Source organism: Rissa tridactyla, chromosome 19 (assembly GCF_028500815.1).
Source record: "Rissa tridactyla isolate bRisTri1 chromosome 19, bRisTri1.patW.cur.20221130, whole genome shotgun sequence".
Classification (NCBI taxonomy): domain Eukaryota; kingdom Metazoa; phylum Chordata; class Aves; order Charadriiformes; family Laridae; genus Rissa; species Rissa tridactyla.
The window spans coordinates 5,050,827-5,074,632 of NC_071484.1; the positions used below are offsets into that span (position 1 = coordinate 5,050,827).

General features: G+C 62.6%; 2 protein-coding genes and 1 long non-coding RNA gene across 8 annotated transcripts; 1 reads left to right on the forward strand and 2 right to left on the reverse strand.

Moving 5' to 3' along the window:
• Nucleotides 1-1,071: 1,071 nt before the first annotated feature.
• On the reverse strand, nt 1,072-5,490 carry LOC128919212 (uncharacterized). Of its 3 annotated transcripts, none has more exons than XR_008469861.1 (4): nt 5,348-5,490; nt 4,378-5,248; nt 3,479-3,850; nt 1,072-3,396 (listed from the first exon to the last, which is right to left on the reverse strand). It is a non-coding gene; the product is annotated as an uncharacterized LOC128919212 (long non-coding RNA). The 3 variants fall into 3 exon arrangements; XR_008469862.1 differs by having other exon boundaries at nt 1,072-1,235; nt 2,120-3,850; XR_008469860.1 differs by having other exon boundaries at nt 1,072-3,850.
• A 3,065-nt stretch (nt 5,491-8,555) lies between these two features.
• SLC25A39 (solute carrier family 25 member 39) lies at nt 8,556-15,092 on the forward strand. Of its 4 annotated transcripts, none has more exons than XM_054224351.1 (12): nt 8,556-8,691; nt 10,846-10,954; nt 11,030-11,089; nt 11,747-11,791; nt 12,501-12,610; nt 12,744-12,811; nt 12,943-13,067; nt 13,253-13,426; nt 13,554-13,663; nt 13,833-13,914; nt 14,015-14,095; nt 14,178-15,092. In XM_054224351.1, the coding sequence occupies exons 2-12, from the start codon at nt 10,858-10,860 to the stop codon at nt 14,294-14,296; spliced, it is 1,071 nt and encodes a 356-aa protein (XP_054080326.1). In that variant the 5' UTR covers nt 8,556-8,691; nt 10,846-10,857; the 3' UTR covers nt 14,297-15,092. The 4 variants fall into 4 exon arrangements, with proteins under 4 accessions (XP_054080326.1, XP_054080328.1, XP_054080327.1 ...); XM_054224352.1 differs by lacking the exon at nt 8,556-8,691 and adding an exon at nt 9,327-9,440; XM_054224354.1 differs by lacking the exon at nt 8,556-8,691 and adding an exon at nt 10,676-10,711.
• A 430-nt stretch (nt 15,093-15,522) lies between these two features.
• RUNDC3A (RUN domain containing 3A) lies at nt 15,523-22,506 on the reverse strand. Its single transcript, XM_054224345.1, has 11 exons — nt 22,337-22,506; nt 20,024-20,139; nt 19,688-19,821; nt 18,745-18,830; nt 18,514-18,603; nt 18,318-18,398; nt 17,980-18,145; nt 17,594-17,751; nt 16,857-16,994; nt 16,594-16,700; nt 15,523-16,361 (listed from the first exon to the last, which is right to left on the reverse strand). Exons 1-11 carry the CDS (start codon nt 22,414-22,416, stop codon nt 16,219-16,221), a joined length of 1,299 nt encoding a protein of 432 aa, XP_054080320.1. The 5' UTR covers nt 22,417-22,506; the 3' UTR covers nt 15,523-16,218.
• Between the last annotated feature and the right edge of the window lie 1,300 nt (nt 22,507-23,806).

Sequence of the window (23,806 nt, forward strand, 5' to 3'; positions counted from 1 at the left end):
CCCCCCAACGGAGCGTGGCCCCCGGCGCGTGCGCGCTGGGAGGGAGGGGCCGCCGCGGTCTTTTGTCTGCGGGAAGTGGGCGCGCGCGGCCCCGCCCAGGAGGGGGCGCTCGCGCGCTGCCCCTCCCCGCTCACCAACCGTCCCCGGCGCCATTTTGTGCTCGGCACCGACGGACCGCACGGCAAGGGAGGGGGGAGGTTCTGTACCCACACACCGGCCTCCGCCCGGCCTAGGGGGGATGGAGGCACCCTGGGCTGCCAGCCCTGGCTCCCCTTCTCTGCATTGAGCCAGGAGTCCCACACAGACGCCTGTTCCAGGGGCAGATTCACCACCTGAGGTTTAGCTGTGCTGCCAGCTGGTGTCCTCAGTATCGTAGAATGGTTTGGGTTGGAAGGGACCTTAAAGCCCACCCAGTGCCACCCCCTGCCCTGGGCAGGGACACCTCCCACCAGCCCAGGTTGCTCCAAGCCCCGTCCAACCTGGCCTTGAACCCCTCCAGGGATGGGGCAGCCACAGCTTCTCTGGGCAACCTGGGCCAGGGGCTCACCACCCTCACAGCAAACAATTTCTTCCTAATCTCTAACTTAAATCTCCCCTCTTTCAGTTTAAAACCCTTCCCCCTCGTCCCATGGCTCCCCTCCCTGCTCCAGAGTCCCTCCCCAGCTTTCCTGGAGCCCCTTGAGGGACTGGAAGGGGCTGGAAGGTCTCCCCGGAGCCTTCTCTTCTCCAGGCTGAACCCCCCCAGCTCTCTCAGCCTGTCCCCACAGCAGAGGGGCTCCAGCCCTCCCAGCATCTCCGGGGCCTCCTCTGGCCCTGCTCCGACACCTCCGTGTCCTTCCTGTGCTGAGGCCCCAGAGCTGGACAAAGCACTGCAGGGGGGTCCCACCAGAGTATAGGGGCAGAATCCCCCCCCTTACCCTGCTGGCCGTGCTGCTTTTGCTATCTAAGGAGATGAAAATCCTGACAGCTCGCTAGCTGCTAACAGCATCCCATTACCACCCTCACCAACCCCTGACAGGAGCTACAGCATGCAGCCATCCAACTTTAATTGCATCCACTTGTAAGCTCCACACTAACAAAGGGAAAGCAGCCTTCTGCTACGCAAGGACAGCAGCTCTGCAGCCATTATCCACACACCTCCAACTACATGTACAACAGATAGGCACCGGGATTCCACAGCAGGCATGGAGGAACAGTGGCGGGCAGCTTTAATGAGCATCTGGTTCAGCAGACACCTGTGGGAAGGAGTCAACAGGTGACATTTAATCACTCTGAGACATTGGGGAGCACTGGGGTCCCCCCACCACCCATTACAGAAGACACAACCCAGCCTGAAGACTGGAAAGTGGAGGGAGAGGCTGAAGAAACAAGTCATGCTCCCAAAAGATCCCTCTCCACCTTGCCTGCTTCATCTGGAAAAGCAGCGAGATGCTCTGGCTTTGATCAGGAGCGTTATAGACACAGCGGAGGTCCCTCGATGGAATTACTGCCGCGTATTACAGGGTTACTAACCCTGCTAATTGGATTTAGTGGAGAAACTACAGGAGGGATCTTCTGTCAGACAGGCTCCAGGTTTCAGTTTTTCCTGAGAAACATTCAGGTGCAAATCAAGGGCAAATGTCCAGTCCAAGAACAGGCTTCTGGCAGAGGTTGTGAGGGGGAAGCTCAATAGGGAGAAAGAGAAGCAGTTGTGGAGCCCACAGCACCAGAGGTTTTAAAAAGCAGACTGGGTTGGGAACAGTCCATCTCTGGAATAGAGATATCAAGGTATCCTGTAGTCCTATGAAGAGTCAAAGCCTTTCTCTTACTACAGTATCAATAACTGCAGAAGTACAAAGTACAGTCATATGAGGGGAAAAAAAATAATCTGGATTTATGAACATGTAACACTGAGATACTGACAGAAACAGGAGAGGCATCTAAAACCAGGAGTCTTTTCTGCCCATTTTTAAAACGGCTAAAAAGTACCGACTATAAATTAGCTGGAGAATTTTCCCCAGGGTAGACACATCTCTAAAAAAAATTACCACTACTTTGGGAACTGTAAAATAAATATTCCAGTGCTGCAAGGGGATCCATGCTTGTGAGACAAGGAGGAACAAGCTGAATTTGAACTTACAGTGCAAGCAGCTAGAGTCCAATTCTGGAACAGCAGCTCTTCCTACAGGCGGTACAGATGCACCGGGAACACAAGACTGACTGCAAGTCAGCTGAGCATCCTCTAACAGGACTATTTCTTCATCTGAAAACAATAAAACCAGAAGGGACTCCCTGCCCTGATTTCTAACACAAAGTACTCAGGATGACGACAGCTGGATTTCTGAAGTCGTCCCAAAGCTGAGTTCTTGGGCACCGAGTCGCTTTTGGATCCAAGAGATCATGGGCTGGGCAGCATCATTGTCCAGTCCCAGCCAATGTTCAGGCACAGCCACTCTTACCACATTCTGGCCATTTAGAAGATCTGTTGGCAAAGGCTAGTCAAGAATTAAATTCATCGGCTGATGGACCACGGTACTGCCAGCCTCAAGTGAAACAGTGATGATGCCCCGCAGTCAGCCCTCCAGGACTGCAGTCACACGAGCGAGCACCTTCTTGTCGCGGCCCAGGACACAGCCACAGGACACGGTGGCACAATACTTGAAAATAAACTGCTCAGAGTATCATAAGCAGTCCTGTCTGGAAGAGGCACAAGGAGCATCTTGCTGTTTAATTCCATCCGCGTTCAGAGAAATAGAAGCGCATGGATCTTCTTGGTAAACAAGATTACTGCAAAGACATAATCAAATCTACATCCAGCTTCTCCTCACCAACACCTTGCAGGGCCAAAAACATGGGCTGGATGTCCGTGTCAGAGGGGTGGCAACTGGGAAAAGGCTCCCTTGTTCAGGTGCCCTCACTCCCCACGTCTCGCACACATCTCCAGCTTGCTGCCGGTCCATCCCTTTGATGCAAAACCCCATTGTGCAGCAGGACACTCGTTTTGTACTACATCTCAGGTACAGCCACCCTCCACCTCCGCTCCCCACTGGCACGCACTGTCTACGCTGGATGGATGCAGGATGCTGCTGCTGCTGCAATACCGAGGTGTTACGGGAACTGCCGGAGCCATCCGAGTCCCAAAGTGCAGCTGAGTGCGCCGAGTCCCAAGTGGAATGAGCTCACGGTAATCAAGAGATCTTGCGCTGGCCAAGAGGAACTGCAGAGAAAGGCTCCGTAGGCAGATTTCTTACCTGTTCGCACAGCAGGCTGACAGCTGAGGTAGACTTTAATCACTGCATGGAGCTCTGCTGCCCACTTCATGTTCATAGGCTGGTTTTGATTATAGGAAAAAGAACCTGGGAATTTATCCTACAATTCTAACTCTGTCCAGGCCTCCATTCCTTTTGGCCCATACTGCTGCAAGGTAGAAACAAGACACTGTTTTTAACATCAAATTATAAAGGAAACCTTTAGGAAGGAAAGCATTTAGCTTCCATACCTGTTTCCCCATCCATAAAACAGGACTCATTTTCCTCACAGTTGAGTTTTGTAACTTGTTCCACAACTGTATCGAGGTTTTCGGCGCTGCGGAAGGTAGGATGCGATTTCTCAGGTCTCGCCTGCAGGGGGAATTGACCTGCAGAACTGCAACTATGTGATGAATTCTGGGTTACAGTGGGTTTAAGCCTGATGTCCCCAGGGCCTCATCTGTCCACAAGCTGCTTCATTTCAGTCACTTAATTCAGATTAAGGATGGCTTTTGCAAAACCATAATGGGTCCTAGCTGAAATAAATACTCAAATTCTGCACTAGCTTAATTCCATTACAGCACTCCCCAGATCCCTTTAGCAACCTGGCCATTAAAGTACACCTAAAAAAAAAAAAAACAAAAAAAAAGGAAATGGGCTAATGGCTTTCAAAATGGTTTCCAGCAAGGAGACAGGATTGATCTTTCTGAGACAATTCCAGATGCTATTGCACGTGGACAGACCACAGGATAACCCCTCCATAAATAAGGATGCCCCAGGCGGAGGCAGCCCCCGGACTCGCTTCCCAGGGCCCAGTGGCTGATGCGGACATGGCGTGGGACCAGGGAGCCGGCTGGGTTTCGTAAGCTCGCTCTGCTTTGAAGCCTCTCCATGGAGGTGGCAGCAGGGAGCTGGGCATTACACAAGCGGTTTTCCCAGCCATGCTTGTACTCTGGCAGCAGGGCAGCGGGCATTGCCCAGGTCTGCGCGGAGCCGACCACAGCAAGGCTCACGCAAACCCTCCCCAGCAGCTCTGACTTTGCAGCTCGAGAGGGGAGTAGAGCTCAGCTGGCTCCGTTCCTCACGAGTCAAAACCAAATGCGTGTATTTGCAACTCAGAGACAGCTCTCTCCAACTGAAGTCAACTTACATTTCATTTTTACAGGCAAGCGGAGCATGATACACCCTAACAACCACCGCCACCGAGGCCAGCGGGACTGTAAGGCTGTAAATCAGAAACCGCCTCCGTGTTCGGACGCGCAGGCAGTGAGCAGGCTGTGACTCAGCAGAAAGAGCCAGCCAGCAAGGTCTCCTCGCCTCCCAGCAGCACTGAGCACTGGGAAAACACATTCACCACTTTCCCTCTGATCATTTTAGCGGATGGAGACACCTGGCAATTGAAACTGAGGCACTTGCACCATCTTATGCACTTCCCTCTTGCCCCCACCCCAGCTGGAAAAAGTTTATTCCTTTTTCTTTGCAGCTGAGCAGTGTGGAAGGCATGCAGAGCCTGACACCTACAAAGAGACAACGTAAGACTCAATACCCCTAAGGATATATATAGTTTTAATTAATCATTATTCCATTTCTAAATTACCTGCTACAAGAGGCTTTCCAGATCATTTAAACCCTGTGTATCTGTAAGAGGCAGAGTTGACTCATTAGGGATTTACAGGATGTATTCACTTACGCGACCTTGAGGGAATTATGAGGTTCCTGGCCTCACACCACATAAAGTCAAGCTTCCCTTGTACCCGCTATTACGGAAGGGCAGCGAGGGCTTGCAGAGAATTCAGGATCCCTTCTGTCCGCATACCCAGGCTAACAGCCCCTGCAGTTCCTCTCCCTCAAGCACAGACCCAGGGGGTTTATAGCCTCTGCCCAGATGCCAGCCGCCGCTCGCAGGGCTGGTCACAGCTCCTGGCATTAGCTGCCCCTCTCGTTGACAAACTTCAGAGGTGCCAGCAGCCAGAAAGAGCCTTTATTCCTGGAGGAGAGCAGCCGCTACGGCTCTGCCAGCTCTGCGGAGAGACAGGGAACATCCCTCTGGGGTGAAACAGGCTCTTTACCAAACACCACTGTGTCTGCAGGCTCTGAAGCCCTAAACTGCTCCTGCTCACCCTCGGCAGAGGCTGCTGGTGGCCATCTGTAGATTGCCTGTCCTTGAAGTCTTTCCTGTTCTTGCCACAGGATGGCACTCACAGGGGAGTGGAGATGAGTGTAGGCACCGGTGCAGTCTTTATGCCTTGAGTTTAAGGCAGGGCAAGAGTTCAGTCCTACTCTAAATCACAGAATGGTTTGGGTTGGAAGGGACCTTAAAGATTATCTAGTTCCCACCCCCCTGCCCTGGGCAGGGACACCTCCCACCAGCCCAGGTTGCTCCAAGCCCCGTCCAGCCTGGCCTTGAACCCCCCAGGGATGGGGCAGCCACAGCTTCTCTGGGCAACCTGGGCCAGGGGCTCACTGCCTTCACAGCCAAGAATTTCTTCCTCAGATCTCATCCAAATCTCCCCTCTTTCAGTTTAAAACCGTTTCCCCTTGTCCTATCACTACACCCCCTGATGGAATCCCTGCCCACCTTTCCTGTAGGCCCCCAACTCACAGCCTCAGCAGGTGGGCGGTGAGTAAGGGAGAAGATCGCATTATGCAGTACCACTAACAGGTTTTGCAGTGAAGTTACCCCAACCACACAAATACAGAGGCACCAGGCACCTCTAGACCGCAGGTTACCAGGAGGACACACCAGCTGGAGCACCACTGTGCTCCCGTCCCCGTCCTCCTGCCGCAGGCACCCCCAGTCGGCCCCTACTTGTTACCTGCTGGGGCTGCAGAGGGGCACAGCCTGTGCTCCCTGGCAGCGTCCACCCAGGTTTCAGGGGGGCTTTGAGAGCCATCTGCTGTTGTCAGCTCACATTACAGCGTCTGAGAGCACCTCCGTCGGCAGGGTGCGTGGGACACCCCTCAGCACTGCTCTGCTACTCTCCCGTCAGCCCGCGAACAAGCCAGTTTAAAGCATCTTCTCCAGGTTAAAGCGCCAACAGGAATAAGACCAACTCCAAGAGCTCACTTCTTTGCGCAGAAGGATTCAGGATGCTCCACAGGAAACTCAGACACTTCCAGTACAGTACAAAGAGCAAACCTGGGCTGCTACGTTCAGCAGAGATGGGGCTTTAGCCTCCCAGACAAGTTCCCCAGGTAAAGCCACGGCTCTTACAGGAGCAGGTAGAAGTAACAGAGAAGGCTCCAAGGCTCACCCCATCAATGGGGACACCAGCCCCTGTAGCAGCCCGGTTTTGAGGGCTGCGCCTCTAAGTAAAACAGCCCTTTTTAAACTGCATCTTTCTCTTGAGGCCAGAGAAGAGACTTAGGAGCCCTTTCCTCGCACTTATTGGTGAATAAAGCCACACTCAAATGGGAGGACTAGAAATTCAAAGGACAACCTGTAGTCATCCAAGCAAAAGAGAACTTCCAGCTGGCTAATGCATATCAAGGTACTTAAAAAAGCTCTTAACAGACCACATTTGCCTTTCTTAGGCTCTAACCAGCACGGTGCTGGTGTGCCACCAGCAAATGCATGGGGCTCTTGAGCAATACCATGCCAAGAAGTGTTCCCTTCTGCTCGTCTGACTTCTGCTGCCCATCCTGTGCAGCTCCTTCCTTTGCCAAGAACCTCTCTGGGCTTCTGTGTTTCCTTTGGGGTACGCTAATAATTCAAGCACGGCAGAAGAATACATGCCTGCAAAAGTTTAGGGGTAACACACCATACAAAAAATAGACAATTAGAGACCTAAAGTCCATGAGCGTCTTTCCTTGGCTGCAACAGTCTGTGCTTCAAGCCCTCAATGCTTGTCTGCACACCCCAACCCACCTCCCTGGGGGCTCTTGCAGCCAGCGTTACATAGCCCTAATAGAATCACAGAACATGTTGGGTGGGAAGGGACCTCTAAAGGCCATCTAGTCCAACCCCCTGCAGTGAGCAGGGACATCTGTAACTGGATCAGGTCGCTCAGAGCCTCATCCAGCCTGGCCTTGAATGTCTCCAGGGATGGGGCCTCCACCCCCTCTCTGGGCAACCTAGGCCACCTAGGCCAGTGTCTCACCACCCTCAGTGGAAAGAACTTCTTCCTAATGGCTGATCTAATAGACTGGGTTGGGTTGGAAGGGTCCTTTAAATGGTCCACTCCTTTAACTGCCTCCACTCCCCAGCCCGTTTTGGGTTAAAAGGCCTCAGCTGACCCCTGCCTTCCCCCCCTGGACCTCAGAGTGGGGTGGGAGCAGGCTCCTGGTGCTTCACTCCCTCAGCAGCACCTGAGAGGAGCTGGTTCCTCCTGGTGTTGGTGAGATGAGGCTGCAGAAGCACCTGCCCTGCAGCATCCTGGAGGGGTTCAAGGCCAGGCTGAATGGGGCTTGGAGCAACCTGGGCTGGTGAGAGGTGTCCCTGCCCAGGGCAGGGGGTGGCACTGGGTGGTCTTTAAGGTCCCTTCCAACCCAAACCATTCTGTGATCCTCGGCATCCTCGCTGCGGTCCCGGCTGCGTCCCCGCTCACGGGGCCGGGTTCGTGCTGCACCAGCCTGGCTCGGGGCAGCCCTGGGGCCAGTGTGGGCTGGGGGAGCGTGCAAACCCCAGTGGCACCGGGATGGGGAGCGTGCCAGCCCCAAGGCATCCAGCACGGTGAGCGTGCAAGGTGTGCCCCTCTGCCAGCATGGTGAGTTTGTAAGGTTCCTCTCTGCCAGCACGGTGAGGGTGAGTGTGCAAGGTGTCCCTCCGCCAGCGTGGCAGGCGTGCAAGGTTCCCCTCCATCAGCATGGTGAGGGTGAGTGTGCAAGGTGTGTTCCTGCCACCATGGGAGGATGAGTGTGCAAGGCACCCGTCTGCCGGCATGGTGAGTGTGCAAGGTATACCTCTGCCAGCATGGTGGGGGTGAGTGTGCAAGACATCCCCCTCTGCCAGCACAGCGAGTGTGCAAGGTGCACACCTGCCAACACAGTGAGGGTAAGAGCGCAAGGCACCCTTCTGCCAGAGTGGCGAGTGTGCAAGGTGTGCCCCAGCATGGCGAGTGGGCAAGGTGCGCCCCCTGGCACGGCAAGGGTGAGTGTGCAAGGCATGCCCTTGCTGGTGTGGCAAGCGTGCAGGGGCCCCCCCAGCACGGTCAGTGTGCAAAGTGCACCCCTGCCGACACAGCAAGGGCGAGTGTGCAAGGCCCCGCCCCCCCGCGCGATGAGTGTGCAAGGCCCCGCCCCCCCGCGCGTGCCCGTGCGGTGCGGGTTCCCCCCCGGCCCGGCAGGGGGCGCAGGGGCGCGCGGGCCGCAGAGCGCGTGCGCGGCGCGGGGGCGGAAGTGGCGCGCGCGGGCCGGCGCGCGGCGGTGGGGCGCGGGGCGCCCATGGGGCTCCTTAAAGGCGCCGCCGCCCGCCCCCCTCCCGGTGCCGGCGGAGGGAAGCGCCGCACGTGGCTGGAATGAGCAGGTGGGGCCGGGCCCCCCCGTGACACCCCCCCCCCCCCCTCCTTCTCCGTCACTCCCCTCGTGACCCGGCACGCGCGGCCGCTGCCTCAGTTTCCCCCCGGTCCCGGGGGTGGTGCGGTGCTGGGGGCTCCCGGCCTTGCTGGGAGGGTGCGGGGGGAGCGGGCCCGCGGAGGGGGGGGGGCGGGCGGGCGGGCTGCAAAGTCTGGAGAGGAGGGGTGGAACAGCGAGGGGGCCTGCAAACACGAGGGCAGGGGGTGCAAAGCTTAGGGGGGGGGCTGTTTCAAGTGCCTGGGGGGGCTGCAGACCCCAGGACAGGGGGTGTAAAGCCTGGGGGGGGGGGGGCTGCAGACCCCGAGAAAGGGGATGCAAAGCCCGGGGGGAGGTGTGTCAAATACCTGGGGGGGGGGCTGGAGACCCCAGGACAGGGGGTGCAAAGCCTGGGATGGTGGTGTCAAGGACCTGGGGGGGGGGGGGGGGCTGCAGACCCCGGCAGAGGAGGGTACAGCCGGTGGCTGGGGGGCTGGCCTGGGTGCCTGCGCGCCCCAGGGGACACGCAGCACCCGTTCGGGTGCTGCGTGTCCCCTGGGGCGCGCAGGCACCCCCAGTGCAGGAGGGAGGCTGCTGAGTTCCTCGCGTCCCCCCCCCAGCTTTCCTTTATCACCTTAACACATATTTACTTCCCCCCCTCCTCCTTTGCACCAACCATCACGGCGCTGTGCCCAGCCCCACCAGTGCTCCAGACCAACCTGGGTGGGTTCTGGGTGGTGGTTTTAGGGGCTTATTTTTTCCCCGCATGGAAAAGGGAGCAGCTCCCAGCTGAGAAGGGAGCTCGGATGCAGGCAGGGAGCCCTGGAGGTGCTCGGACCCCCCTCGAAGAACCGGAGAGGGCGGTGGCACGTATAAATAACACATTTTAAGCCATTCAGGTGTCGCGGCGCTGGGAGGGTGAGATTCTACCCCCCCCCCCCACCCCGGCTTGTGTCGGGGTTTAGGTGAAGGGCTGGATGCGGCGCTGGGATGAGCGCCCTGCCCACGGCTCAGTTTTGCACCAGCCGCGTGTTCTGCGGGGAACGTGCCAGGGCTTCGCCACTGTCGCGTGACGGGCGCAATGGGACCCGTGGGGGTGGGACCCCTGCCCACCCCGCAAACGCCACCCAGCTCTCCCGGTGGGGCTGGCGTGTGCGGCTCCGGGATAGACCCATCCCTGCCCACAGCCTCGGGCACCTAACGAGTCCAGAGCCAGGAATGGAGAGATTTATGGCTGCTGTGACCTTGCAAAATTGCTGAGTCAGATGAAGTCGGGGTTTTTTTGCTGCATTCCCTGGCTTTTTTTAAAAAAAAAAAAAAAAAGAAAAAAAAAAAAGGCCTAGGTTCCCGAAGCCTGGAATGGAAGCCCTCCTGCCGTGGCCGTGGCCCTGTCCCAGTGCAAGGACAGTCCCTGGGCTGCGGCAAGGGGGAGCAGCTGGTCCTGAGCCTGCAGGGCACGCTAGGGCTCGCTTGGGCTTGCTTCTCCGCATCCTCCTCCCGCAGGAAGGGTGCGATATCCCCAGCTTCCCGAGGGCAGAGACGCCAGCCCCGGGGGCCGCAGCCTTGCCAAGCCTCGGGGCGGGGGGGGCAGCAGTAGAAGGTTTTGGATGTGCCAGCTCTTTTTGGGGTGCTTGTTGCAAGCTTGCACGCCCGGTGCGAAGGGAGGGTTTCCCCCATCGCTCTCCCTCCATGGCTCTGCTGCCTTCTGGGCGGGCTGTCGCGGCGTGCCTGGTCTTTGGACTTTGTTCCTTCCTGTCCCTTAATTTTCCAAATGCAGGGAGGGGACGATCCTCCCTCCCCAAGGACACAGAAGGCTGGCCAGGATTGTCCCCACCTCTCCAGCCAGGCTGGGCCCGCTGCCAGCAGTGGGGCCGGGGGGTGTGTGTTATCGGGGCTGGGCTGCCTCCAGGACCGTCCCTGTCCCCCCCCGTGGGGCAGCACGATTACTGGGGGGGCCGCGCCTGCCCTGTGCCATGCCGATAGCGTGGCCGGAGGTGGGACGCCTGTCCTCGCATCGGCGGAGCAGGGATGCTGGGGGGGGCTCCCTGGGGACCCATCGCTCATCACCGGGCAGAGACACCCCCGGGAGCACCCTCAGCCTCCAGCATCCCTCCCCCGTGTGTTGCAGGGGGCCAGCGCCATGGCTGAGAAGACGTTGCCGAGCCCCGGCGGGGGCATCACGCCGCTGCAGCAGATGCTGGCCTCGGGGACGGGGGCCATCCTCACCTCCCTCTTCGGTGAGGACAACAGGGAGCAGGTGGGCGCCGGAGGCTGGTGGGGTCCGGCAGGTCTAAAAGATGGTGTCGTTTCAGTGACGCCGCTGGACGTGGTGAAGATCCGGCTGCAGGCCCAGAGGACCCCCTTCTCCAAAGGTAACCCCGCTTGGGGCAGGGTGGGGGTCTCCCGCCAGCCCCCCCTGCCCCCTCCTCGGGTCAGCCAGCGAGCAGCACACGTGGGTGTCTCGGTTGGCAGAGCCGGTGGCAGGGATTTCTCGGCTCCTGAGCGTGGGGCCATCGCGAGGTGGCACGTTACCGTGGGCCCCTTGTCCTGACGGGCTCGGGGGGCCCCGCTGGGGGAGGCGGGCTGATGCTTTGCTCCATCTTCCCCCCTCCGCAGCCCTGTGCCGACGCCGAGCGGGGTCAGCGCCGTGCCCAGCAGCCCCCTGCCCGCCGGGGAGCAGGGCAGAAGGGCTCAGCCCGCTCCGACTGCTCGCTCTTTCCCCCGCTGCCTTTGTGCCTGTCTCCACGCTGCTCCCCACAGCTTCCACAGGGCAGGAGAGACCCCATGGGTTCTGCCCCCCCGGTCTGTGCCCCTCCCTGTGGGGTCAGCGGGCTGGGGCTGGTCCCAAGGGACTGGTTTGGTGACGGTTGGGGGCTGCTTGGGAAGTGGCTGCAGGGGCATCCAGCCCCTTCACCCATGGAGCTCTCCCACTGCCCGGCTCAGAGCTGCAGCACACGGATGTGCCCCGGCCTGGGGAAGTGACATGTGCCCCGTGTCATCGCTCAGCGTGTCCCTGTTGTGTGTTTCAGCATTGCCAGCACAGTCTGTGCCCTGGGGTGCTCAGCAGGCCACATGTGAGTACGCCTAGGGGCTCCGCGCAGCTCCTGACGCTGGTGGCTTTGCTTTCCCAAGCCTTGACCTCGGTTTGCTTCCCTGCTGGTGGCAGCTCGGGCTCCTCCGGCTGAGGGGACATCCCTCTCTGGTGTGGGGGCTGCCATCATCCCCAGCCCTGCAGCTGCTCCTGCAGCCCAGCTTTGGGGCTGGCAACATCCCCAGGGGGTCTTCTGGGGGTCTGTTGTACAACAAACCTTGGCTGCCTGTGGTCCTCCTGTCCTTGCTCTGTCTTGTCACTTTGTGCTGTCACTACATCAAAGTCCCCTTTGATCTCCGCCACCTCCTTGCTCCCTGCTGCCCGGCGTCCCTGTGCCTGGCCCGAGAGCACGATGGTGGGGTTATGCTGGCTCCCTGCGATGGCTCCCCACCATGCCGGGACAACGGAGCTGACACCAGGCGAGGCACAAACGTCTCCTGCCGCTGGCAATGGCTCTTGCCGTGCCCCTGACCCCACAGTGGGGCTGGATGCCCCCCAGCCCGTGGGTCTGGCTGTGGTCAGACCCTTGCTGGAGGGTTATCCCTCTCTTTGTCTGGGGCTGGTCCCCACCGGGCTCAGGCATTGAGGGTTCGGCTCTCTCCTGGAAGAGATGGTGGTTTTGGGGATGACATGGGCTGGGCAGAGGGGAAGGGTCCCCTGTCTAACGGTGATGCTGTTGTCTCCCACCCCAGGGAAGTGTTTCCTCTACTGCAACGGGCTCATGGACCATCTGTACGTCTGCCAGAACGGCAATGGCTGCACCGCCTGGTACAAGGCCCCCACCCGCTTCAGCGGCACGCTGGTAGGGGCTGCGGGCGCAGGCAGGGTGGGCAGGGGTCTCCCTGTTCCAGAGAGGGGGTCGGGGTGTTTGCTGGGGGGTGGTTACTCATCTACCCTCTCTAATGCCTCTCCCTGGTGCTCCGCTTTCTCCCCAGGATGCCTTCGTGAAGATCACACGCTACGAGGGCATCAGGTCTCTGTGGAGCGGCTTGCCCCCCACCCTGTAAGTTTGAGCCCTGCCTGGGGGGCAGTCTGAGTGCTAACGCCTGCCCGGGCACATGGGCATCCACACCAAGCCTCCTGCCAGCCCCCGGGGAGGGCACGTGTGCCACTCACACCCCTCCTCCTCGGCAGGGTCATGGCTGTGCCAGCCACCGTCATTTATTTCACCACCTACGACCAGCTGCGGGACTACCTGCACGCTCGCACGGGGAGCCGGGGGCACCACATCCCCTTGCTGGCCGGGGCCCTCGCCAGGCGTGAGTACCCCTCCTCTCCGGGGATCCCCCACTGCCCACCCTGCATCCCCGCAGGAGAGCACAGCAGGTCTCTTGGCTGTTGGTGCCCACGTTCGGCACCTGGCTCTCCTGGCACGGCGCTCAGATGGCTCTGGGACGGCTGCTGGAGCGGATGGCACTGATGCCCAATGTCCCCTCCATTGCAGTGGGCGCAGTGACGGTCATCAGCCCCTTGGAGCTCATCCGCACCAAGATGCAGTCCCGGCAGCTCAGCTACCGGGAGCTGGGTGTCTGCATCCAGTCGGCGGTGGCTCAGGACGGCTGGCTGTCCCTCTGGAGGGGCTGGGGACCCACCGTGCTGCGAGACGTCCCCTTCTCCGGTATGGCTGCAGGGGGATGGGGTGGCACTGGGAGATGGGGACGAGCACGGGGCAGGGCAGCCCCGTGTGTGGGGAGGTTGGTGTGTCTGGGGTGCTTTGTAGCACTGGTGTTCTTATCTCCTCCCAGCTCTCTACTGGTTTAACTATGAGCTGGTGAGGGAATGGCTCTGCAGGCAGGCCCGGATGGAGGAGCCCACGTTCATGATCAGCTTCACATCCGGGGCCATCTCCGGGACGGTGAGTGTGGGTCCGTGGGGTCTGCGCCACGCAGGGGCTCGCTCAGCTGTGAGCTGGGGGGGAATGGCCTCTATGGGGAGCAAGGGATGGGGCTGGGAGGTGACGGCAGAGCCGGCACTGGGCAGGGATGGCGAGGTCCCAGCTCACCACCTGGCTGCTGGCCCTGCAGGTGGCTGCGGTGCTGACGCTGCCCTTCGACGTGGTGAAGACCCAGCGGCAGATTGAGCTGGGAGACAGCGAAGCGCACCCAGGTGAGGAGCCGGGCTCCGGGGGGATGTCTGGGGGGCCGCTGGGACTCCCCGGTGGTACCTGGGCATCCCCGGACCCTCACCTGCTCCCTCCTCCCCGCAGTCACAACCTCCAAGCCTTCCTCCACATGGCTGCTCATGCGGCGCATCCGCGCTGAGTCTGGCACGCGGGGGCTGTTTGCAGGTAAGGCCGTGCCCCCCACCCTGGGCTGGGCTACAGGGGTGCCCTGGTATCACCGAGGGGCTGATGGGGGCTGTTCCCGCAGGCTTCCTGCCCCGCGTCATTAAGGTGGCACCCGCCTGCGCCATCATGATCAGCACCTATGAATTTGGCAAGACCTTCTTCCAGAAGCTGAACCAGGAGCGGCGGCTGCCTGGGTTGTGAGCCAGGGCTGGGACAGGGCTGGATGTGGCTGGCCCCCCGGTGGGGGGGAACGGGGACGCTGCCAACCCCGCTCCCGGTGAGGCGCCCCGGGAGCAGCGAACCGCACTCGGCTCTGCAAAGCCCAAGTGCCTTCGTGCCATGCTCTGCCTCCCCCCTGCCTGCGCCCGCGGGCAGGGCCAGCCCGGCCCCCTCTCCATCCCCAGCCAACCTGGGGGACACCTGTGCCTGCTGCTGTGACACTGCGGGGGGGGGGAGGGGGAGTCCCCCACACTCATCCCTTGAGGCTGGACAGATGCTGCTGCTGGATTCACGGATGCTCTGGCGAGATGGGGGTGCCCTGGGAGACTCGGCACGGCAGGAGATGGGAGCCGGGGCTCGGTCAAGGACCAAATCCTCGGGGGCTTCTCTGTGTGCCTGCCCGGGCCCCCCAGCCCTGCTACAGCTGGGGGTCTGCCCCTTCTTGCCATCAGTCACGCACAGCCTCCCCTTGCCAGCACTGCGTGGCACGGGGACACGTCAGGACCCTCTCCCTGCCTCTGGACCTCTCCCACTCCGGGTGTCCCTGTCCCCTGGCAGACCCTGGGCTTGGACCCTGTGTGAGGACAGACCTTGCTGCTGCTCTGGGGGGGCCGGCAGGCATTCTGGTATCAAACCGCTGCCCCTGCCCCCTCCCTTCACCCCGAGGACCTGCCCCAGCATTGTACCCACTGTGGGTGCTGCCCCAGCTTGCTCCGGGACTCCAGGGGGGGAATTTCTCTTATTTTCTTAAATAAAAGGAAATTTTATTTGTCTCTTAGGGCAAGGATTTCTTTCCCTGCTCTCTGCACGCTGGGGCTGTGGAAGGCATCCCCAGGCAGTTGGGGGACGGCAGGGCCAGCCCTGTCCCTGCCGCGTGGGCACGTGGTGCTGTCATCCGCCAGGTCCTTGCTGGGCTTTCACTGGGGGTAACAGACCCCAGGAACCCCCTGCTACCCCCAGCAGCACTGTGTCGCCCCCTCTGCACCCGCGCTGTGGATGGGGCAGGGATTGCCCCATCCTTGGGTGACCTGCTGTGTCCCAAAGGTGCTCTCTGTGCTCTGGGGGGGCTGGAGGAGGCTCACTGCCCCCCCCCCCCCCCCCCCCTCCCCCAGCGTCTCTGCCTGGGACAGGACCTCATGGCGGGGGGCACAAGGGGTCTTTTCACCCCTTTCCCTCTCCCGACTCGGGGGGAGCTCACGGAGGCCAGCTCGGCTTGCTGCGTTTATTGATTCCTTTTGCTCCAATGAGGCAGATGGGGCTGAATTAAAAACCAAAAACACCCAAAACAACCCGAAACCCAGAGAAGGATGGGAAGAAGGAGGAGGGGAGGGGAGGCGTATCCCTGTCGTGGGGATGCTGCTGCAAGGAGGGACAGCTGGTCCCCAAAGGAGGGGACAGGCCAGCCCCCCTGTGGCACCTGGGTGCGAGGGGGGGCCGGGGGGAGGCTGGGCAGTAGAGGGCAGGCGAAGCCCGGGTGGGTGCCCGAGGGAAGAGCGGTGCCCCCAGGCTGAGCGGGACAGACACCGGGGCTGTGCCCGGACCCTCACCCCCGGGGGGGTTATGGCCCCGACCCCCTCCCTCACCCCCCAGCAGCGGTCGCTCCCGCTGTCCTCCCTTGGCACAGTTCACCCCCGCCTCCCCATCCCCAGCTCGCACGGTCCCAGTCCAACGTCCCCCATCCCAACGGGTCCATGTCCCCAGCCAGGGGCCGGGCTGGGGGTCCAAGGCGCAGCCGGGGTGGGGTGTCAAGACGGGGAGGGGGACACCCATCCCTGGCCTCCCCGGTGGGTTTGGTGAGTCCCTTGTTGATCCTGGGGCGGCGAGGGGGGGGGGATGAGGTCAGTCCTCTGCCGTGACGCTGGTCTGGGTGGCTGGGCCGTGGGGCAGCGAGGGGGCTGGGGGTCTCAGCTGGGGCTGCGGGTTGGGCTGGCTTCGGTGCTGTCGCTCACCAGGCACTCATTGGACTTGAGGCTGGCCAGGGACTTGCAGCTGGGCAAGGAGGCCAGGGAGCCGCAGAGCCCCAGCATGGAGGGCGTGGGGTCCTTCCCTGCGGGCACAGAGCGGGACGTCGCGGGGGGACTGCGGCCTCGCACCCCCCAGCCCTGCTGCGGGGGGACGGGGACCACCTCTGCAGGAGGGACCTGGGAGTCCTCGACGGCAACCCTGGCTTGAGGAGGGGGCTGCTGGGAGGGGACGGGGGGTCCTGATGCCTGGGTGTGTGTTCAGGGACATACTGAGCCCCATGGGACACCCTGCAGTGTGTGTGTGTGGGGTCTTACCCAAGGGCCCCCAGGGCTCGCCTTCGCGCTTGCCCTCGCCCAGGCGCTGGGAGTCGGAGCTGAGGCTGTTCTCGGCCGAGAGCTGGTCGGTGCTCACGAAGCTGTGCCTGCGGAGGGACGGCGCTGAGCCCCCCCGCGCCGCAGCCCCCCGGGGCCGCAACAGCCCCTTCTCCCCCGTCCCCTGCCTGGGGCAGACCCCCCCGGGGCAGGATGGGGCGCTGGGCGCGAGTTGGGGCGGATCTTCCCCCACAGGGGGGGGTTACCTCCGGTAAAGCTTGCTGTCCGAGCCGCTCTCGTTGCCGTTGAGGGTCCCCAGCGAGGGCCACTGGTTCACCAGGGGCGTCACCATCTCCTTGGAGAGCTGGGTCAGCTGCGGGTTCTCGCAGGGGATCAGCCCCGTCCTGTGGCAAAGACGGGTGCTCAGCACCCAGCACAGCCATGAGTGCCGGGGACCTGCTGGGCAACGCATCCCATGGGGCATACGGGGCATCGGGGACCCACCACGTCCCTCTGGGCGTATGGGACACTGGGGACCCTCCAGGTCCCACAGGACGTACGGGCACCAGGGACCCACCACGTCCCATAGGACATATGGGGCATCAGTGACTTGCCACATCCCACAGGACATCTTTTGCACTGGGACCCTCCATGTCCCACAGGACATATGGGGCACTTGGGGACCCTCCATGTCCCACAGGACATATGGGGCAGCGGGGCCCCATCATGTCTTACATCACATATGGGGCACCTGTGTACTGGGGACCTGCCACCTGTCACATCCCTTGGGGTGTATGGGACACTGGAGACCCACTGTGTCCCACAGGGCATATGGGGCACCCCGGCACCGAGAACCCACCACCCATCACACCCCACATGGTGTGTGGGGTGCTGGGGACCACCGCTCACCCTGCCCCTCAGGGTCGGTGGGGCACTGGGGACACTCAGGCACCAGGGACCCCCCACCCACCGCACCCGGCCGCAGCGGCAGGTCCCCACTCACAGCTGCTCCTGCAGCTCCAGGATGACGCCCTCCAGCTCCCTCTTCTCCAGCTGGTTCTGCACCATCACCTCCTCCAGGCGCAGCTTCAGCCGCTTGTTCTCCGCCTCCAGGTCCTTCAGCTGCGACTCCCGCAGCCGCACCAGCTCCTCCAGGTACCCCTGCGCGAGGCCACCATCAGCAGCACCCCGCTGCCCCCGCCTGCCCCCGCCATGTCCCCAGGGACACCCAGAGTGAGAAGAGGAGGGCTGGGTCACCGCAGCAGCGTGATGATGGGCTGCGGGTACCACTGAGCTGCAGAAGCAGGGATGCGGTGGGGGGATGCTCTGGGGCTGGAGCATCCCGGGGGGGAGTTGGTACCTGGCCGGCCCCATCCCGGATCCCGGTACCTTTTGGGCATAAACGATGCGAAATTTCTGCTCCATCTTGCGCCACTTGCTGTACCAGCTGTCCTCGTCGGTGACCAGGGGCAGGTAGGGGTGCTCGGGGGAGCTGTCTTCGCTCGTGCTGCTCTCCACGCTGCCCCGCTCCTCTTCCTCGCTCAGGTAGTCGTAGCTGGGGCGAGGGGGGGGGGAATGGGGGCTCAGCATGAAGCTGCCCCAGCATGGAGCAGCCAGCACCGCAGCGGGGGGCTGGCACACACCGGGGGAGCCCAGCTGAGCCCCACCGGGGCTCTGGGGGAGAGACGGTGGGGTCCCCACCCCAGAGAGGGCACCCCGGCTCTTACCTCTGTGTGAACTTCAGGTAGGGCGTGTAGTCGATGACCACGGGCGTTTTACCGTCCATCACCTCACCCTTCAGGCAGAAGCTGAGCGGCAGCAGAAGGAGCAGAGGGTCAGGGGAGCCCCGGGGGGCCGGCAGGGGGGACGGATGGGGCAGGGTGCCCACGTCCCACCACATCCCACCGCGCCGCCTGCCCCTACCTGAAATTGATGGCGCTGAGCCCGATGAGCGTCCCCGTGAGCACCACGGAGTCGTCCCGCAGCATGATGGCCCCATCGTCGTAAAACCGCCTGCGGGGAAAAACGCGGCTGCACGTGCACCCTCCGGCACCCAGAGGCCCCCTGCGGAGCCCACCCCGGCGCACCCTGAGCGCTCCTGGCATGGCTTAGGCATGTGCGTGGCCGTGGCCGGCCGTGCCATGGGCTGCTCACCGGGTGGTCTGCGAGTCCTTCACGGCTGTGTAGATGTACTCGGACATGCGCTTCTCCATCAGCACCATGCGGATCCAGGCACGGCCCTGCAAGACACGGCCCCGCGGGGCAGCCCTGAGGACGGGTGCCACCTTCGGCTGCCCCACACCATGCTCCCGCCTGCCCCCCGGGCTCTGGGCATTGGCAGGCGGGTGGTCCACACCCAGGAGCTTCTTTTGGCCCTGTTATTCCCCCACAGGGACCTGCAGCTCCTGTTTTGCCCCAGTGATCCTATGGGGTGAGATGGGGCTGCAGGAGGGCAGGGACAGGGGCAGAGAGGGGATGGGAACAAGGATGGGGTGGGAAGGGATGGGGATGGGCTGGAATGGAGATGGAATGGGCATGGAGATGGAATGGGGATGGAGATGGATGGGGATGGGGAGGGATGAGGATGGCATTGGGGTGGAGATGGGATGGAGATGGATGGGGATGGGGTCAGGGAGGGATGAGGATGGCATTGGGGTGGAGATGGGATGGAGATGGATGGGGATGGGGTCAGGGAGGGATGAGGATGGCATTGGGGTGGAGATGGGATGGAGATGGATGGGGATGGGGTCAGGGAGGGATGAGGATGGCATTGGGGTGGAGATGGGATGGAGATGGATGGGGATGGGGTCAGGGAGGGAGGGGATGGGGATGAGTATGGGGATTCGGTGGAGGTGGAGGAAGATGGGGTTGGGGAGGGGACCAGGATAGGGAGGGGATGGGATGGGGTGGAGATGGATGGGGATGAGGATGGGGACGGGATGGGGATGGGTCCATGTGCTAGGGACAGGATGTGTATGGAAATAGGGCCAGGAGTGGGAATGGGGATAGGGACAGGGATGGAAACATGGAAGGGATGGAGATGGAGTAGGGATGGGAATGGGGACAGGGACAGGGCAGGGGCTGGCACCTTCCTGACCTTGGCCCTGGCGGTGTTGATGTTCTCCATGTTCTCGATGCTGCTGATGCAGTTGTTGGGGACCTTGCTGCAGGCCAGGCGGATGTAGTCCCAAAACCCGCGCTGCCCATCCGAGCTGAACCAGCTGACGGGGCCTGCGGGGACCAGGGTGCTGCCGTTGGGGGCTGCCCATGCCCACAAACCCCAGAAAGCCCCAAGCCAGAGCCCGGACATACTCCGCAGTGCCGGCACGTGCATGCATGCATCCCCATCCACCGTGATGGGAACACAGACAGGGATGGGGACAGGGACACGCCAGGGGCTGTACGGGCACCTGTCCTCGTGGACCACCATTACCTTTAAAGCGGTGGCTGAGGATATGCTCAAGGATGGCGGCGAAGTTAAGGAACTCCTCAGAGGAGTCGTCGATGGGCTCCACCGTGTATTTCTCCATCAGAGCCTTCACTGAGAACCTGGCGGGGACATGGGTGTCACGGGTGGGAGGGGACAGGCCCCCAGCGCCCTGCTCCCAGCGCCCTGAACACATTAGGTTTCAGCAACGGAGCAAAATGCTTTTGCAGACATGGGCTGTCGAGGCCGGCAGCGGGAAGAGGGCGGCGGGCTGAGCCGTGGGCCGCGGCTCGCTGACCCCCGTGTCCCCATGTCCCCGGGGACCCCGCCGGGGCGGCCGCCGCTCCCCCACCGTGCAAGTGGCCAGGAAGGGCGAACAAAGGCCCCCTTCCTCCCCGGGCGTGCGCGGGCGGTGATGGCTTCCCCTTCCGCCCGGCTGCTCGTGCTCAGCAGGGAGAGATGCCGAAGACACAAAATCCGCCGAGCCTGGCAGGACAGCAGGGGACGGGGCAGGTGTCTGCAATGGGGGGGATCGCCCCGTCTGTGGGTCACGGCCACGTGGGGAGGGTGAGACTGGGGATCCCCATGACGGCAGGTGGAGGGTGCCTCGTCAGGGCAGTGGGGTCTGGAGGTGCCTCGTGGCACAGCAGCAAGGTCTGGAGACATCCTGGTGGCAGGCTGAGGGGTCTGGAGGTGCCCTATGCCATGGCAAAGAGATCCAGGGGTCCCCGTGTCATGACTGTGGGGTCCTGGAGGTGCCCTGTGACGTGACAAGGAGCCCTGAAGGGTCTCCATGTCATGACAGCGGGGTCTAGAGGTGCTCCGTGCCATAGTGAGGAGACCTGGGGGTCCCCACCTCATGACAGTGGGGTCTGGAGGTGCCCTGTGACATGACAAGGAGCCCTGGAGGGTGCCCATGTCATGACAGCAGGGTCGGGAGGTGCCCAATGCCATCGTGAGGAGCCCTGGGGGGGCCCCATGTCACGCCAGTGGAGTCAAGAGGTGCTCCATGACATGACAAGGAGCCCTGGAGGGTCACCATGTCATGACTGTGGGGTCAGGAGGTGTTCCATGACATGACAAGGAGCCCTGGAGGGTCACCATGTCATGACTGTGGGGTCAGGAGGTGCCCCGTGACATGACAAGGAGCCCTGGAGGGTCACCATGTCATGACTGTGGGGTCAGGAGGTGCCCCGTGACATGACAAGGAGCCCTGGAGGGTCACCATGTCATGACTGTGGGGTCCCCGTGACATGACAAGGAGCCCTGGGGGGCCCCATGTCATGACAATGGGGTCTAGAGATGCCCTGTGATATGGTGAGAAGCCCTGGGGTCCCCCAGACCCCAAAAGCAGGACCTGGGAGTCCCTGGCACGGTGACCCCAAGCCTCGGTGCCCCCCACGCCCCCCAGCAGCCCCGGGGCCAGGCTCTGGTCACAGCCCAGCACAGGCAGCCCCTAACCAGGGCCCGGGGCCAGGGGGGGAGAAACTCACCCCATCCCCACACTCGGGGGCTGGGGACAGGCAGGGACCACCAGCCCCACCACCCCTGTCCCCACCACCCCATCCCTGTCCCCCCCATCCGCGGCCCCCCCGCCCCGGTCCAGCCGGGCGTCGCCATGACAACCCTCATCCTCCATCCCCGCTGCCTCCATCCCTCCATCCCCGCCGCCCGCAGCGGGGCCCTGACGTCACTTCCTCGCCCCCCCCCCGACCCCAGGGGGTCCCCGTCCCCCTCTCCGACCCCCCCGGGCCCCACTGACCCCGACCCCCATCGCCCCCCACCCCGCCCGCCTCCCCCACCTCGACCCGGCTGCTCCCGGCACCGCCGGCACCGGCAGCCTCCATGTTGTCGTTGTGTCCCCGGACCCCCCCTCGCCCCCCCCCGGACCCCCTTCATCCCCATTGCCCCGGCCCCGCCGCCCGCAGCCTCCAGGCCCCCCCACTTCCCCTTCCCCTTATCCTCATCCTCTCTGAAATCTGAATTTTTCCAATTCTGAATTCCTCCAAATCTGAATTCCCCCCCCCCCCGCTCCGCTTAAAGCGACTGCAGCAACAACAAAAATAATTCCGCCTCCCTCCCCCCGGGGTGAAGGGGCCGCGGGGAGGAAGATGATGAAACCCCCCCCCCCCCCAGCCTTCCACAACCCCCTTCCCCATCCTCCCCCCGCCACCGTCTCCTCCATCCCCGCCAGCGGTCGTCGTTTCTCTCTCCCCCCTCCCTCTCCCCACCTTACCTCCCCTCCCCTCTATTTTCGGGTGCCCCCCCCTACCCCGCTGCCCCCCCCCCCTCCCCCCCCCCATCCCCCGAGGCCCTCACTTGCAGACGGTGATGAGGTTTTTCCTCTCCACGGCGATGTTTCGGGAGGAGGCTTTCTTGGAGGAGAACCCCAGAGCCATGGCAGCCTGCGGGCAGCTCGCCCCCACCCAGCGCGGGGGGAGCCGGCGGGGCCACGGCCACGGGCGATGCCCCTTCTCCCCTGGGCACCCCCCCCCCCGCCACGGCACCGCGCAGGCTTTGCTCTGCCGCCCCCCCCCCACCCCCCCTCCGCGATGCCCACGCCAACGGGCCTTGCGCCGCCTTCCCCCCCCCCCCTCCCGCCCCCCTCCCGCAAAAAAAATAAAGATGCGGGGTCTGGTCCCCTCCCCGACTCCAGCCCCCCCAGATCTCTCTCCCGGGGGGGGGAATAAAGGAGGGGATGAAGGTGGGGAGCAGCTTTCCCCGGGGGGGGGGTCCTCCTCCCTGCAGGGCCCAGCCCCTCGCTGTGACGTGCCACCGGTGGGGACCCCGTGGGCAGAGCCACGGAGCGGGGGGGACAGTCTCCGGCCAGACCCTGGGCAGCCCCCAGGGAAACTGGGGGGTCCTTCACCCCCCCCCCCGGGCTGAACTCGGCCACCTGCCCCGCCCCCCCGCCTGCCGCGGGTCCTGGCTTTGGGGGGATGCTGAGCATCACACACACCTCGGGGTCTGTGGGGTGCGTGGGACCCCCCCCGAGCAGGGGCTGTGGGGGGGGTGCGAGGCCCCGGGGACTGGCTGTGCCGGGGGTGAGGGGGCAAACCCTGCAATGCTGCCAGCACCCAGCTTTTGTGCCATGCCTCAGTTTCCCCATTGATGTGACAGGGAAATCGGGATGGGGGGGGGAACACCACAGGCACCCATGTCTCCCCCCACAGCACCCAGATAAATCAGAGTCACCCTGAGCAGAGAGGTAAACCTCCCCCAGCCACAACCTGTGGGGACACGTCCCTCCCTTTCTGTGACCCCAGGGTGCCCCACGCCCTCCTCTGCCCCTGCAAAGGGGTCCCAGCCCACAGCACCCAGCTGGGGGGCAGCGGGGAGCCCTGGGGGGGGAGGGACCCCCAAAATCCCCAGAGCTGCTGCAGGGAGGGGAGCCCTTGGCAGCACCCAGATAAGGTGGGGGGGGCTGTTATCGGAGCACCCAGCCCGCAGCTATTGCACCTCCCGGCTCCGCGGGAGGTGCCATCGAGTCCCCAAAATGTGTGATGGGCTGGCAGCCCACGGCCCCCAGCCGGGATGGTCGCCCCAAAAGGGGGGGCAACGCCGTCCTGACCCCACGAGCTGGGGCAGGAGCTGGGACGTCCCTGTGGGTGTCCCCAAGCAGTGGGGTGGCCGGTGTGTGCTTATGTATGTGCGTGTGCATGTGTGCGCACATGTGTGCACCCGCGTGCAATGCTTTCCCAGCCCCTTCTCCCCTTCCCTGCCCCCTGGGATTTGGGCCAGGGGGCCGGGAGCCCTTCAGGGGCCTTGTAAATGTAGAGACACGCATGT